At 36.5% G+C, this 15,531-nt stretch overlaps 1 protein-coding gene across 10 annotated transcripts in view; it reads right to left on the bottom strand.

Moving 5' to 3' along the window:
- MARK1 (microtubule affinity regulating kinase 1) overlaps positions 1-15,531 on the bottom strand; it is a 178,941-nt gene that overhangs the window by 37,996 nt on the left and 125,414 nt on the right. For 3 of the 10 annotated variants that reach the window (XM_077157890.1, XM_077157892.1, XM_077157894.1), the window contains exons 8-12: positions 14,433-14,669; positions 14,226-14,345; positions 9,254-9,353; positions 8,129-8,241; positions 304-457 (exon numbers count right to left, since the gene is read on the bottom strand). In XM_077157890.1, coding sequence (XP_077014005.1) covers positions 304-457; positions 8,129-8,241; positions 9,254-9,353; positions 14,226-14,345; positions 14,433-14,669 — 724 coding nt within the window. Of the gene's footprint in view, positions 1-303; positions 458-8,128; positions 8,242-9,253; positions 9,354-13,366; positions 13,453-14,225; positions 14,346-14,432; positions 14,670-15,531 lie in introns of those variants that run through there. The other 7 variants (XM_077157893.1, XM_077157895.1, XM_077157896.1 and 4 more) reach the window with 7 other exon arrangements.

Here is a 15,531-nt window from a genome sequence, read left to right as displayed (position 1 = left end):
AATGAAAAAAACAGTACAGTGAGCTGAAAAGCAACTGAGACACTTTCTTCTTACGAACAAGAAACTCTGTATAAAGAATACCTGTATTTCATATTTTCACTCTGAACATTAAACTACTTGATTATAAAAATTAAGCCAGTCCTGTAAAGGGGACTATATTTATCAGCCAGTAATGTAAATCTGTGGTAAATGGGATGAGGCACAAATATACAAGCACACAGAGGTGTGAACATATAATGCTTAGAAAACACAGGTGTGGGTAAAGTCTGTGTGTCTTTTCACTTATTTGAATGTTTTCCCCACCGTGATCACTGAACCGGCGCTGCTTCTGATTTGCTGATGTGCTTCGCTGGACCTTCAGATGAGCAGGGGACTGAATCGTGCTGTTGTTCAAGTCACTGCTGGGCCGTGACCTCTGGCACCAGTTTCCACTGGATAAGGATTCACCTCCTTCCAACTGCAAGGAAGAGAAAGACCACCAGGACTTGAAAACCAAAAAAATCACACAACCAGTGTGCACTCTTGACTTCCTCATCCATTCAAAGCTATACAAGTAGTAATCAGGATTAAATATATATATATATGTCGTTTGGATACAGAACTTCAAGCTCGTAAACAGGAAGGGAGGAAACTGGACATAACATGCTTCCGTAAGTACATGCAATCCGTTATCTTGTGCAGATGGCACTGGATGCTTGGTTTAATCAATGCACTAAATAACATCTGTCAGTTACTGCATGGTATAATACGACACCATGTCAAGCTCTTACTACAAAACCATGATATACTAACCTGCACTTAACAGATGGAAAACTGGGACTAAGAGAGTCAAAGGGGATTGTGGGAAGATGGTAGAATAAGAAAATCCAGGAATCAGTCCCTCCACCAAAACAATTATTGAACTAGCAAGAACTGTCTGAATCAACTATTTTGAAACCCTGGAGTCTAGTGGAATATTGTACAGTCTCTACAAGAAAGAATGAAAGGAAAGAGGTTGGTAAATTGTGGTAAATACCACAACAGGTATTCAAGAAAATCTCTATCATATTATTAGCTGGACAAAAAAATTAAGGAAGAGACAACTCAGGGACTAAATCTCACAGTTTACCCTTTAAAATACTGAAATGTACAGTGTGTAACAAAAGATTACAAGACAAAAAAGAAGCAGGAAATGATGGCCTAGCCACAGAACAAGGGAAAAAATCCAGAAGCCAGCAATGAAGAGGACGAGACTTTGTACATACCACACAGAGACTTAAAAATATGATCATCAACATGCTCAGAGATAAAGGAAAACACAGAGAAAGGAATGAAGGATAAGAGGAAAATAGTGAATGAACCATATGGGAATCTCTGAAATTCTCTAAAAGAACCATACAGAAATAACCGAGCTCAAGATGACCATAACTGAAATGAAAAATTCCCTAGACAGTTTCACCAGCAGACTGGAGGTGGGTGGAGAAACCAGTGATCTCAAGACAAGACAAATGAAATGATTCAGGATGTGAAGCTGAAAGTAAACAAAAAAGAAAGGACAGAGAGTAAGAGACCTGAAGGACACCACAACCGATATACGCATTATGGGAGTCCCTAAAGAGGAAGAAAGAAAGGGGTAGAAAGAATATTCGAACACAGAATGATGGAAAAATCCCCAAACTTAATGAAGGACCTGAATATGCACATTCAAGGAGCCTAACAAACCCCACACAGGATAAACTCAAAGAGAAACATGCCAAGACACATGGTAATCAAACGGTCCAATGCCAAGGACAAGGAGAGAGTGCTGAAAACTGCAAGAGAAAAGCACTGAGTGATGAACCAGGGAATGCCAATATGAATAGGTGCTGGTTCCTCATCAGAAACCATGGACGGACAAAGGCAATCATAGAAAACATTTGAAATGCTGAAAGAAAACATTTGCCTACCAAGAATTTTATATCCAGCAAGACCTGCCCTATAAGTAATACTAAATGCAGTTCTTCAGACTGAAAGGAAAGGACACTAGACAGTGGTTGAAAGTGGCATAAAGCAATAAAGACCTCCAATAAAGGTAATCAAACAGGAAACCATAAATGCCAATACTACTGTGTTGTATTTTTTGTTATATAACTCCACTTCTTACTTCTTAGTGGTGCTAAAATGGAAATGAATAAAAAGTAATGATACAACGATGGACATGGACACACAATATACAAAGATATAATTTGTAACAAGTACAAAAACAGGTGGGGAGTGGAGGAGCATAGGAACACTGTATGTGTATATTATTGAACATAAGTTGATATCAAATCAAACAGGACTGTTATAGATCTAGGACGTTAAACTTTAACACCATGGTAACCACAGAGAAAATACATCAGAAATAAATTTAGAAATAAATGAGATGGAACTCAAATAGCACAATGCAAAAAAACTAAATAAATATGGATTTAGCACTTTAATGGAAGAGTTGAGGGTCAAAAAAGGTGTAAGACTTACAAAGTCTAAATAGCAAAATGGCAGAGAAAAGTACTGTACTATAACCAGTCTATTTAAATGTAAACAGATTACACTCTCCAGTCAAAAGGCAGATTGGCAGAATGGATAAAAAATCACAATCCAACTATATGGTGTTCACAAGAGACTCACATTAAATTCAAAGACATAAGTAGATTGAAAGTTAAAGAATGAAAAAAAATACTTATCATGAAGTTTGTAACCAAGAGAGAGCTGGGGTAGCTATACCAATATTTGATAAAATAGACTTTAAGTAAAAAACTATTATGAGGGACAAAGAAGATTATCATATACTGATAGAGAGGTTCACTCAACAAGAAGACATAACAATTATAAATACGTATGCACCTAACAGCAGAGTCTCAAAACATACGAAGAAAACACTGACAGATTTGAAGGGAGAAATCAGAGGTTCTACATTAACAGTCAGAGACTTTAATGCACCAATTTCTTTTTTATTAATTTTTAATTTTGTTTTAAATACCAAAACACCAAACAAATATAAACATTTTTATTTTTGATCATTCTGTTCTACATATATAATAAGTAATTCACAATATCATCACATAGTTGCATATTCATCATCATGATCATTCCCTAGAACATTCGCATCTTTTCAGAAAAAGAAATATAAAGAAAACAGAAAAAAATTCATAAATACCATACCCCCACCCCTCCCCCTCCCTGATCACCAGCATCTCACTCTAAATTTATTTCAACATTTGTTCCCCCTATTATTCATCTTTATTCCATATGTTTTACTCGTCTGTTGACACGGCAGACAAAGGGAACATTAGACACAAGGCTTTCACAATCACACAGTCACACTGTGAAAGCTATATCATTATACAATCATCTTTAAGAAACATGGCTACTGGAACACAGCTCCACATTTTCAGGCAGTTCCCTCCAGCCTCTCTACTACATCTTGACTAACAAGGTGATATCTATTTAATGCATAAGAATAAGGATAACCTCTCGACTCTGTTTGGAATCTCTCAGCCATTGACACTTATTTTGTCTTTCGCTCTTCCCCCTTTCGGTCGAGAAGGTTTTCTCAATCCCCTGATGCTGAGTCTCAGCTCGTTCCAGGATTTCTGTCCCATGTTGCCAGGAAGGTCCACACTTCTGGGAGTCATGTCTCATGTAGACTGGGGAGGGTGGTGAGTTTTAATGCACCAATTTCAATAACGGATAGACTATTGTGCCGGGTTGAATCTGTGGTGTACCCCCGAAAAGCCATGCCCTTTAATTCTCATTCAGGACTACTGAGTGGGAGTTTTTTGATTGTTCCCATGGAGATGTGACCCACCCAATTGTGAATGGTAACTTTTGATTAGATGGGTTCCATGGAGGTGTGTCTCTACCCATTCAAGGTGGGGTTGCTTACTGGAGTCCTTTAAGAGGGAACCATTTTGGAAAAAGCTCCAGAGCTGAGAAAGCCCATGCAGTCAGAGACCTTTGGAGTTGAAGAAGGAAAACACCCCCCAGGGGAGCTTCATGAAACAAGAAGCCATGAGAGAAAGCTAGCAGATGCCACCATATTCACCATGTGCCTTTCCAGTTGAGAAACCGTGACCATCATCAGGGTTTCGTTTAAACTCCTTATTAAATGATAAACGGTATGTATGAAAAACCCACAGTAGCATCACGTTTACTGGTGAACAAACTGAAAGCTTTCCCTCTAAGATGAGGAGTAAGACAAGGACATCCACCGTCACCATTGCTGCTGAACATTGTTCTAGCTAGAGCAATTAGGCAGGAAAAAGAAACAGAAGACATCCAAATTGGAAAGGAAAGGTAAAACTGCCTAATTGCAAATGACTTATTCAATAGAAAAATATCTTGAAAAATCCAAAACAAAGCTACTGGAAATAGTAAATTCAGCAATGTGGTGGGGTACAAAGTTAACATGCAAAAATCAGTAGTGTTTCTATATACAAGCAAAGAACAACTGGAAGAAAAAATCAAGAAAAAGTTTCCATTTACAATAGCTCCTAAAAGAATGAAATACCCAGGAGTAAATCTAATCAAGGATGTAAAGGACTTGTATATAGAAAACTACGAAACATTACTAAAAGAAATCAGAGAAGACCTAAATAAATGGAAGGACGTTTTGTGCTCATGGATTGTAAAACTAAATACATCATTTCTTTCTCCATAATGCAATAATACTTTACCAGCAAACTTTTGACTGAATCACTGGCATCCCAATAAACAATCTAAATTCATATAAGTGATACTAAAGATGCATGGTAGGATAATATTGGTGATTATAAGAGATAATAACTTACACAAGCAGAATTGATATACCAGGAAGTGTTCTAAAGACTTTCAAAGACCCTAAGGAAACTAAGGCACAGGGAAATTAAGTAGCTGCCTAAGACATACGGGTAGTGGCTATACTGGGGTGGGGATGAAGATTCAAACCAAGTGAACCTGGTTCCAAACTATAATGCCTCAGTAGTTTATATTCAATACAAGTCAAACTCCATTTTCACTCATGCATGGGATGGCTGGTATACAGGTAAAATTAGTGCATCCTTTACCTTGAAGTTAACAGGAATATTAAAGATCTCAGGTGTGAAATTTAAAATCTTAGTAGTAACAATTCAAAGATGTTAGAAATAACCATGTGTACTCTGCCTTTTCTTACAATTCTCTTGACCTGGCTTGTCTGACACCATTTCCTTGGCTGTCAGCAGCTTCACTGAAGATTCCTCTCTTTTACCATAAGAACAGTATCTCCTTCGTAGGGCCCTTTGGAAGATCAAGTGCATTAATACACGTAAAGTCCTTAGACTAGTTCCTGGTACATTACTCTGTGCTCTGTGTGCTCTCTGAGGCAAATTCCTATATCTAGAATTCTATTCACCTCTCTCCCACCAAATACAGATCTTTATATCCAAAAGCTTATTAGATAGCTCCATCCAACAGTAACCTCAAATTCAGCTCTCCCAAATAGAACTTGCCGTCTTTCCTGTGAAATCCACTCTTTTCCTAATTTGGCAAATGCACCTTATACAACTGTTGCTTATGCTGCGAGCTGAGGGTCTTGGTCCCTCATTTCAAATAGGTCAACAAGTACTGTTCAGTCTACCTCTGACACATCATTTACACCCACTCTCACCTCTGATCCCACTGTTGTAGGCACTACTCCTATGACCTTCCAGAACACACTGTGTATCCCTCCTGTCCGAGCATATGCAAGCAGTCTCATACTGTTGACTACCTATCTCCTCTCTAGATTGAGAACTCCCTGAAATCATAGACTTACTGACCTTTCTACTCACAATACTAGATACAGTTCCTGGTAAACAGTAGGTTCAAGAAATGTCAGCCTGAAGGTCATACTTTACTAAAAGTTACTATTTAATTATAAACAATTCCAACTTATTCTATAAAATGCCTCCTATACATGTGTTCTTTAAAAATATTTTTATTGAGAAATAGCCATACACACACACACACACACACACACACACACACACAGTCCAACCACATTACAGAATCAATGGTTCAGAATATCATCATATAGTTGTGTATTCACCATGATCATTTTAGAAAATTTGCATCACTCCAAAAAAAAAAAAGAATAAAGATCTCATACATCCCATACCCCTCATTCCTCCCCCTCTCACTGACCCATAGTATTTCAATCTACCCAATTTTTACCCTTTATCTCCCCTTATTATTTATTTATTTTATCCTTATATATATTTTTTACTCATCTGCCCATACACAATCACACAGTCACACTGTAAAAGCTGTATGCAATACAGTCTTCTCCAAGAATCAAGGCTAGTGGAATACAGCTGTTAAGTTGCAGGTACTTCCCTCCAGCCACTCCAATACACCATCAACTAAAAGGGAATATCTATATAATGCATAAGAATAACCTGTAGGATAACCTCTCGACGCTGCCTGAAATCAAAACTTTATTTTGTCTCATTTTTCTCTTCCCTATTCTGGTCAGGAGGGTTTTTCTCAATCCCATGATGCCGGGTCCTGGCTCATCTGTGGGATTCATGTCCCATGTAGGGGGGAGGGCAGTGAGTTCACTTGCTGAGCTGGCTTAGAGAAAGAGGCCACATCTGTGCAAAAAAGAGGTTCTCTGGGGGTAATTCCTAGGTATAATTATCAGTAGATTTTAGCTTCTCCTTTGCAGAAATAAGCTTCGTAGGGGTGAGCCCCAAGATTGAGAACTCAGTCTATTGAATTAGCTGTCTCCATTGCTTTGAGAATATCAGGAATTCCCCAGATGAGGAAGTTAAATATTTCCTCCTTTTTCCCCAGTTCTCCAAGAGGACTTTGCAAATTATTTTTAATTCTTTGTCCCAATTACTTTGGGATGTATCAGGACATCATATTAACCTGTATAGACCAAGAAGATCTCACGCCCTATTCAAGGCTCCACATAATTATGGTGTTCCAGTAAATGGACCGTACAAGTTAAATTTCACACCAAAATAAACATCTCTGCCTTTGGTTTCACACAGAGGTAGTTTGAAAATATGGGCCATTTCATCCTTTACCTGGTATTCTGATTCATCTCAGTCCTGTCCAGATCACCTTCGCTCACATCTCTAGACAAAATCTGATCACTTTTTCAGCTTTTTAAACAGTTGTTGAATGGGGAAATGCTGACTTTCACATATTCAGTGCTCTAACTCTGAGTCTCAGTGGTCACAAATACCTGAAGTTTCAGGGAATGATCAGGATTCATACAAACAGCTCAGTATCTCAGAATTTAGAAATACCAGCTACAATTCCTAAATATCTGTGACTGCTGTAAGAGCTTACAATCTAGGAACCTTTACAATAGGCCCCCACCTGAGAACCCATGCTGTTGACATCAATTCTCTGACTTGGTATATTATAGTCAATCCATATGAGTGAGGCATGATAATATTTGTCTTTTTGTTTCTGACATTTATATACACGTCATTTTGTCAATAACTGTCAGTGGCTCTGGGTTCCGTTGCCGTCTCCAGGTTTATACCCTTTATATTTGCTTCTGTAAAGGATCACTTACTTTTCTGTTTCAATCATCATTTGTACACAGTTATTTACCTATCTCCTTATTATAGGCCTCTCCTGGACTCGAGAAATCCTTATCAAATAAATCAGTCACTCGCCACTCTACAAGGCAAAGCATCACCAAACATCTTTATAAATTATTTAAGATAAACATTTTGTTGTAAATCCTGTGACTGTCTCTTATTTCAGCCATTGCCTTTTTGCACACATAGAATAACCATGTTACCACTGGCAGGGCTATTCCATCTGGACGCACAGGCTGTGCATTGTGCAACTCTGGGGGGTGTCATTTTGTAAGACTAGATGGAGAAACATGCCCCTAAGCAAGGCATTAGCCTGGTCTTTCCTAACAAAACAAATGTAATCACAAGAGATTTAAACACTTGAAATCTTATCTTTCTTGATATTCACAAATGAGAGTAGTTTGTAATTTACTCTGTTGATTTTTAAATTCTAAAATTAAGAATGTTAAGTATTTATACTATTTTTTACACCACAAAGAATGAATATATTGGCTAACATGGTATCTTATATTTAGCTGCCACATAGCTTATGAGAAATTCACATAAATTTAAAAAGGAGAAAAACTTACTTCCAGTGGCTTTCTACCTAGAAGAATATAAGTGGCCATTACTTCATCATATTTTTGATTTATTAAGGCTTCATTTATCTCATCTCGTGCAAAACCCATGGTGACCATGATGTCTAGAAATACAACAAACAAAAATGGGTTTGTCAACATTAGACAACATCTAATATAATCCTCGAAAATTTTTAATTATAAAAGTTTTGGATTATTAAGATCCAGATACTTTATATTCAGATACAATCTGTTCACAATTTTTCTCATGCAGAAATCTCTGCATGGTGGGTTACATATTTATATGTGAACATCCATACACAAACAGTCATATCTGGATTTTAATACTCATGGATCCACTCGATCTGCCATTGTCCAGCTCATTCCTGAACTGACTTCCTTGGTCCAGCCAGAGCTATAGCATCTGTCTGTCTGTGGCACAGACAAACTCTCTTTCTCAGGACGCCTTCAGACACTCAGAGAGGGCTTCTCTCATCTCTTAACAATTTATGTGATCTGCAGGCAGGCGCATTCTTCTTTGGAAGGCTTGAATTCTGCAAGTGCCATTCAGATCAGGTTCAAAACACCCTAGAATGCTCCTCCGCCTTCCATGCTTCCCTCAGGCCTAGGAGCACAATTGAGACGACTCAGACATGCAAGGTTCTGATGGCTTTGGGAAGGGGTAGTGAAGTGACCTAAGTTGAAAGCAGAAGCTGGCTGGGTAGGGAAGTAGCAGGACTGGCTGAAGGAGGACGATGGACCTTGTTGGGACTGGAAGATAGAAAGGGATGGCCAGAGTGTCCATTCCTTTAAGTCTGGTGACTCTAAAATTTGGTTAAACTATATGCTGAGTTTTGCTGGTACTTAAATCAGTTATATCTTTCTATGCTGAATTGCTGAAAGGAAAATACAAGGTTTGTTTGCATTATTTTAATTTTTTTATCACTGTTGACAAGTGAATTAGACTATGACATATGTAGTAATGCTTACTGTACATTCAGAAAAAGATTATAATGGAAGTAGTTTTCAAATAAAATTGCTCCCTATTTATATTTTCAAACCCTCTTTTGGTAGACTATACAGGACTCTTACTATCAGGACCCAAAGACATTACCACTCACAATTTTAAATACTTACCTATTCTTTTTATGTCATTGAAATCTGGTTCAGGCTCAGAATATGGCTTTAGTTCTTCTTCTTCATGACCAACATTCATCCATCGATCTTTCATTATTTGCTAGGAAATAAAATCTACATTATGTTTGGTCAACGAGAACATTAAGTCATTTATTTTAGCTCTACTTTAGCAAATGTGAAATTTTACTGGTTCATTCAGCAAGAAATCATGTGATGTTTTCACACAGAAGTTATTATGTATTTGTCCAAGATAAACACACACATATTATGCAGACTGAATCCTTAAGAGACTTGTCTTTTATTTGGAGAAATAAGATTTACTCAAGAAGACTAAAAATATAAAAGTAACTATCCCAGGGCGGGCCGCGGTGGCTCAGTGGGCAAGAGTGCTTGCCTGCCGTGCCGGAGGACCCCGGTTCGATTCCCGGCCCCAGCCCATGTAAAAAACAAACAAACAAACAAAATATAATAAAACAAGAAAATGTTTAAAAATGTTTCCCTTTCTTCCTTACTTCCTTCCTTCCTTCTTTCTCTGTCTTTCCTTCCCTTCCTCCCTCTTTAAAAAAAAAAAAAAAAAAAAAAAAAAAAGTAACTATCCCAAATTGTCCTATCAACAGTGGGTATTAACAAAGACCAAAAAAAGGAACTTGCTGTGTGGGGTACAGTTTTCAGGGAAGAGATGATAAGAAGGCAGGATCTGAACTAACCTTTGAAACATACGGTAGTGTTTGTATTTGTGGAAGAATTAAGGGAGATGGATAATGTGAGGAGAGCCTGGTGAACAACCAAGGTCACATGCAATGAAAGAATGGAAGGTGAGTATCTTCTAGATGAAGAATTTAGACCTGATCTTATAAGCAATGAAGAAATGCTGTAACTTATTAAGCAAGCAATATAAGCAACATTTTAGAAACAGCAATGGAAAAAGAGCCATAGGAATATACATAGAAGGAGCACTCACTCTACGGTCCTCACACAAAAATAGATTTGTGGCAATGCTGAGCCAGGGAAAATGGAAAAAGGAAGTGATAAGAAAAGGCAACAGGGTAGCAGCTAGACAATGAGCAAAGTCTGCTTTCCATTGTTATCTTAGTCACTGGGAGTGAGGGGTCCTTTGTATTAATCCTAATTCTGCCTGTACATACATGAAGAAGTCTCACTTAGCAAAGCGTGTTGTACAGTAGCTGCATTTCAAAGCAGAATAAAAATAACGCTTCTCAGAATGGAAAGGAAATTTCGGTGGGAAGGAAAAAGATCTGCTTAAGTAAGGGATCATATGGGGCATTCTGACACTGAGGGTATTTCTATTAACCCTAAATCTGAGGTTCCTTATCAAGAATAAGGTGCAGAAAGCAAAAAAAAGTTTATGGCTATGTGAAAGAGACAGAGGTGCAGCTGTACCTGAACTTAGTTGGTGAACCTCACGCATATATAAAATTCCTCTGTAGGAACCACAAAAATTATCAACAAAAATCAAGGAAGAAATATCCCCAGGAAATTCAGGTATTGTGTGACAGGAAGGAGTTCACAGTTTGGTTCATTTCAGGCAGGGTACAAAGCACTATACTAGGACAACAAATTGCACTGGACACAGAAACCAGATGAATAAACTAATATACCACTTCAGGTTTCATTTCAGATTTTTCATAATGAGAAACAAGAGGCCAAACAAGACTCCAAACTTAAAAGAACATTTACTTTACCCATCACTTCTAATGAACATAAATGACTACTTGCTGACTATAAAAGAACATACCAATAAAATAATGATTCAGATGAATTATAAAGAATTAAACACTGGGCAATAAACATCTTATACTTAGGTACACCATGGACCTTAGGAACAGTCAGTTGGAAATAGTTTTTCTTAAATGGTTTCAACTTCTGTAAAGTACACCATATACTTCTAAATTTGTACCAAGAGATCACTCACTGAAAAAGCACTCATTAATTTTTGCTTCACTATCACTTGTCCTGGGCAGACATAAGCAAGGTAAAGCAACATTTTAGAAACAGCAATGGAAAAAGATTCTCTTAGCAGCAGGTGAAAAAGATGCCAAAAATCAAAATAAATACTTTGGGGGGAACTCAAGATGACAGAGAGGGGCTAAGAAGAAGCTTTGCTATGGGCTCAAATTTTGCAGTATTCTGAAAGGTAATACAGTCCATTCTGGTTAAGGAGCGGCAAAATAAAGAATGATGTACATGGAAAGGAAAGCGGAAAAGTTTTCTAGTTCTTAATTAAAAAAAAAAAACCCTGGATGTGGCAATATAACAATAAATGGAGAAAAAAATATTGTGCACCAAATAATACAAACCATTTCTAAATCATGTATGGTACTATTACTATTGCAACGAGGCAAAGATGACAGCATTCATATATACAACTTAAAAAAATTATATGACTGCTTGTTTAAATCTAGAAATATCTGACAAACAGGTGGAATTTGAAACTAATTTCACTTTCATGGGGCAGGATATAGTAAAAGGCTTCAAGAAATATGTGTGAGAAGCAAGAATATATGTAAGATTAACAAGTTATTTTAATAAGACCATAAGTATTCACATAAGATTCTTAGTTAATTTTCAATGTTAATAAAGTATACAGTGAAGAAAGACCAGAGGTTATTCTAACATCAATAATTCATGATACTCAAGAAACACTAATGAAAATTAATGCATTGTTTCATTTTTTAAAACGTGGAAATTAACAAGGGAAATATTTCATATGAAAATGCACAAAACTGGATCAAATCTATAAGGCTGATTAACCAGACTCCTTCATACAAGTAGTTATGAGACACAGAGAGTCTATATCTGAAGGACAGTTAACCTATTAACCAAAAAGAGTCAAGTTTACCTCTAATAAAAAAGAGATAAATTAAAGCAATTATGACAAACTATATTATTACCATAAAGGCATCAAACAGATAAGTTCAAAAACCTTGGTTCAAAAACAAAATTTTGGCAATGCTAAATGAGAGATATAAGACTGTTCATATGCTTTGACCCAATGTATCTATGCCTGGAGAATTTATCTAAGCATATATCCCACAGGGGAAAAAGTATACCAAATTGTTTTATCAAAAACAATGGAAACAACTCAAGTGTACAGCAAGTGGAGAACAGTTAAATTATGACATGTTACTCAAAGAGAACAATACAGTTATTGTGAAGGAATTTCTTAGAACTGTGAAGCAGACTAGGCTCTGTATATTGATATCTGTGACAACTATAATGTTTCCAATGTGAACTTATGATTCTGTTGATGACACAAGCATATATTCAAGTACATTAAGTTGAGTTTCTGATGACCAATTGTTTTTAACAATAATTTGACTTTTACATCAAGAACTATATTACTTTAAATCTTGTCATTTTAAGATTTTAAAAATGTAGTTACTGTAAATTAATCATCCTTAAGATACTAAGCATATCTTAACTGCCCATAGAGATTTATAATATCTATTCCCCAAAACGATTTTTGTTATTTTTTTTTTGCTCTGCTTATTAGCTGAGCTGAGTTTCAACTGGGCATTTTATCAAAACTTTACACAAATAAAGTGGGTTCCTATGATAAAAGTGGGTCATAATTATAGTAGGATTAAGAGACATATGTTTCCATAAAATTTCAGAACTGATAAGAGAACAATTTTAATTTTTTCTTTATTTTTTACACGGGCAGGCTCTGGGAATTGAACCCGGGTCTTTGGCATGGCAGGTGAGAATTTTGCCACTGAGCTACTATTGCAACATCCACAATTTTAACTACTTTACATAATTATCTATAAATAATGGCTGCAGGTAAGTTTAGACAAGCAGTGACAGGAAAGTGGGCTTTTTCTGTTGCATAGGTTTTCTACTAAAGTATTATTAAAACATCCTTTTCCCCACCAAAGAAAAAACAGTAACAACAAATTCATAGGAAGGAACTAATCACATTTAAATGAATAAATCAGTTAAAAAATACCTAATAATTGACTCACTGATATAAAGCATTTAAAATAATTTCCCAATGGAAGTCACCATCCCTTCACTTCCATCAAAACACGTTTCTTTTTTATGGATATATAAAAATACTTGTGGAAATAAGATTACAAAGCCCAAACTAACCTGAGAGCTCTGTACACAGGGATGGCTCACTATAAGGTTGCCTCCTAACCAGCAGGGAGTCCGTGCCAGAAAGCCCCATTGCTACACTAAAAAAGTACAGTTCAGATGGAGTTAATTCACTGAGTTTTCTACCCTTCTATTAAGGCAAACAAATTAAGGTAAAAGAGCACCAATGAACAATACAGACGGAATCTCTAAAATGTCTTAGTACATGCTAAAATATCATTTCAAAAAAGAGATGGGCAAAATACTACCTGCAGTGTCAGAAGGAATGTGATATGATTAGGCTGTAACATGTGGCACATTTCTATAGTGTCTGTGATTATAACAGCATCTATTCCACAGGTATGGAAATGTATGCAGGTGACATTACGGTGTGTTAAAAAATGAAATGTCTGTTTCCAATATGTTATTAAATATTAATTAATTCTCTATACTGATGTTGGGTATTAGATAAACCATTCAGTGGACCAGACTTTTCACCATCTTTTATCCCTGAAATATTTATTGAGTACCTACTAAGTATAAGGCTCCTGTTTTGGACCAAGCAATTTCTGAGAGAGGTTTTCCTCTTTCAACTAAATATTAATTTTGTTTTTATTTTTTGTGGTTGTAATTTAATATGTCACACAGAACTAAGAAGTATTAATCGTTAGAGAAAACTACCATGAACATCTTTTTAGTAAAAAAATGATGGCATTTTCTCTACCTCAAAACAAAAGGCAAATTAGATGACCTAGTAATTTTCCTGAAATAACACAGGCAAAAATCATAAGCAATGTTCTTCAGTTCCTGGAATGTTTTAATTGTTCAACTTTAAATTTGGAGTAAGAAACAAAACAAAACAAAAACAACTTACTTCCAAGCTGCCTCTCTTTATCGGATTCAGCACTAACAATTTCTTCAGAAGATTTTCACAGTCTGTGGACATATAAAAGGGAATACGGTACTTCCCTCGTAAGACTCGCTCTCGCAGCTCCTTACAGAGGCAAAAGGAAGCACTTAACAACTAGCTTTTGAAGACAGCATGTTTGAAAATGAAACACAATATCCGATGCGGTGGTACCTTCAGATTCTGACCATCAAAGGGCAGCGAGCCACTGACCAGTGTGTAGAGGATGACCCCGAGGCTCCACACGTCCACCTCGGGCCCGTCATACTTCTTCCCCTGGAACAGCTCAGGCGCCGCGTAGGGTGGGCTTCCACAAAACGTGTCCAGTTTGTTCCCAACTGTGAACTCATTACTGAAACCAAAGTCAGCAATTTTTATATTCATATCAGCATCAAGGAGAAGGTTTTCAGCCTAAGAGGAAAATAATAAAAGTGGCAATGTAAAGAGCTGATGAAAATACTGTAATTGTTTCAGATCACTAACATTTATTTTTTGCCTCTCATTTTAAAAGACAGTATCAAATTTCAGAAGCTCAGCATGGTTCTTCAACGTAAAAGTACTCAGAATTACATCTAAGACTGAATTTTAAGACTAGGAAGGGAAAGCTCTTGCTTTTATGCATATAAGGATCTCTTTAAGATAGGTAATTTAAAACCAGTTTTTTTCCCAATGTAAGAAAAATTCTGGAAGTGTTTGTTAATATGACATATTCTACAATACATAAGTCATCAGTACATTAATCCATCTTGGACTGAAACCAAGAAGTTTATCCAAAGGAGCCTATTTTAATAGGTTTGGTTAACAAGCAAGGCTCAAGGTATATCCGAAACAACTGCCCTTCAGGTGTTCTGAGACTAATGAATTAATTTGTCTTCCTTTGGAGAACGCTGCCTCAAAAAAACACTGTTCTCTCTGTAAAACATATCAATATAAACCTCTGTTAGATCTGCTGTTCATTATAAACTTTCTTTTGTTATTCTCAAGTTAGACTCTCCTCTGGAGGTATACTGTGGTAGAAATCAGTGAATTTTCCTACATTTTTCCTCCCTAAATTCTAAAAAAAGAACTTCCCAAAGAAAAAAACTTTAAATGTGCCTTTTGTAAATGCAGGGAATTCTATAAAGGACTTGCTTTTACATGTTTTGTTTCAAACTCTACGTTATAACTGACAGACTAACAAAGTTATAGGTTACTTTGGAGTAGAAGTTGCCTACACTGAAAATCAAAACTTTTTTATATCATTGAAGGCTCCAAAAGTCATTGTGAAGCACTA

The sequence above is a fragment of the Tamandua tetradactyla genome, chromosome 4 (genome assembly GCF_023851605.1).
Source record: "Tamandua tetradactyla isolate mTamTet1 chromosome 4, mTamTet1.pri, whole genome shotgun sequence".
In the NCBI taxonomy this organism is placed as follows: domain Eukaryota; kingdom Metazoa; phylum Chordata; class Mammalia; order Pilosa; family Myrmecophagidae; genus Tamandua; species Tamandua tetradactyla.
The sequence above is the reverse complement of the archived record's forward strand: the minus strand, read 5'-3'. Positions and strand labels throughout refer to the sequence as shown.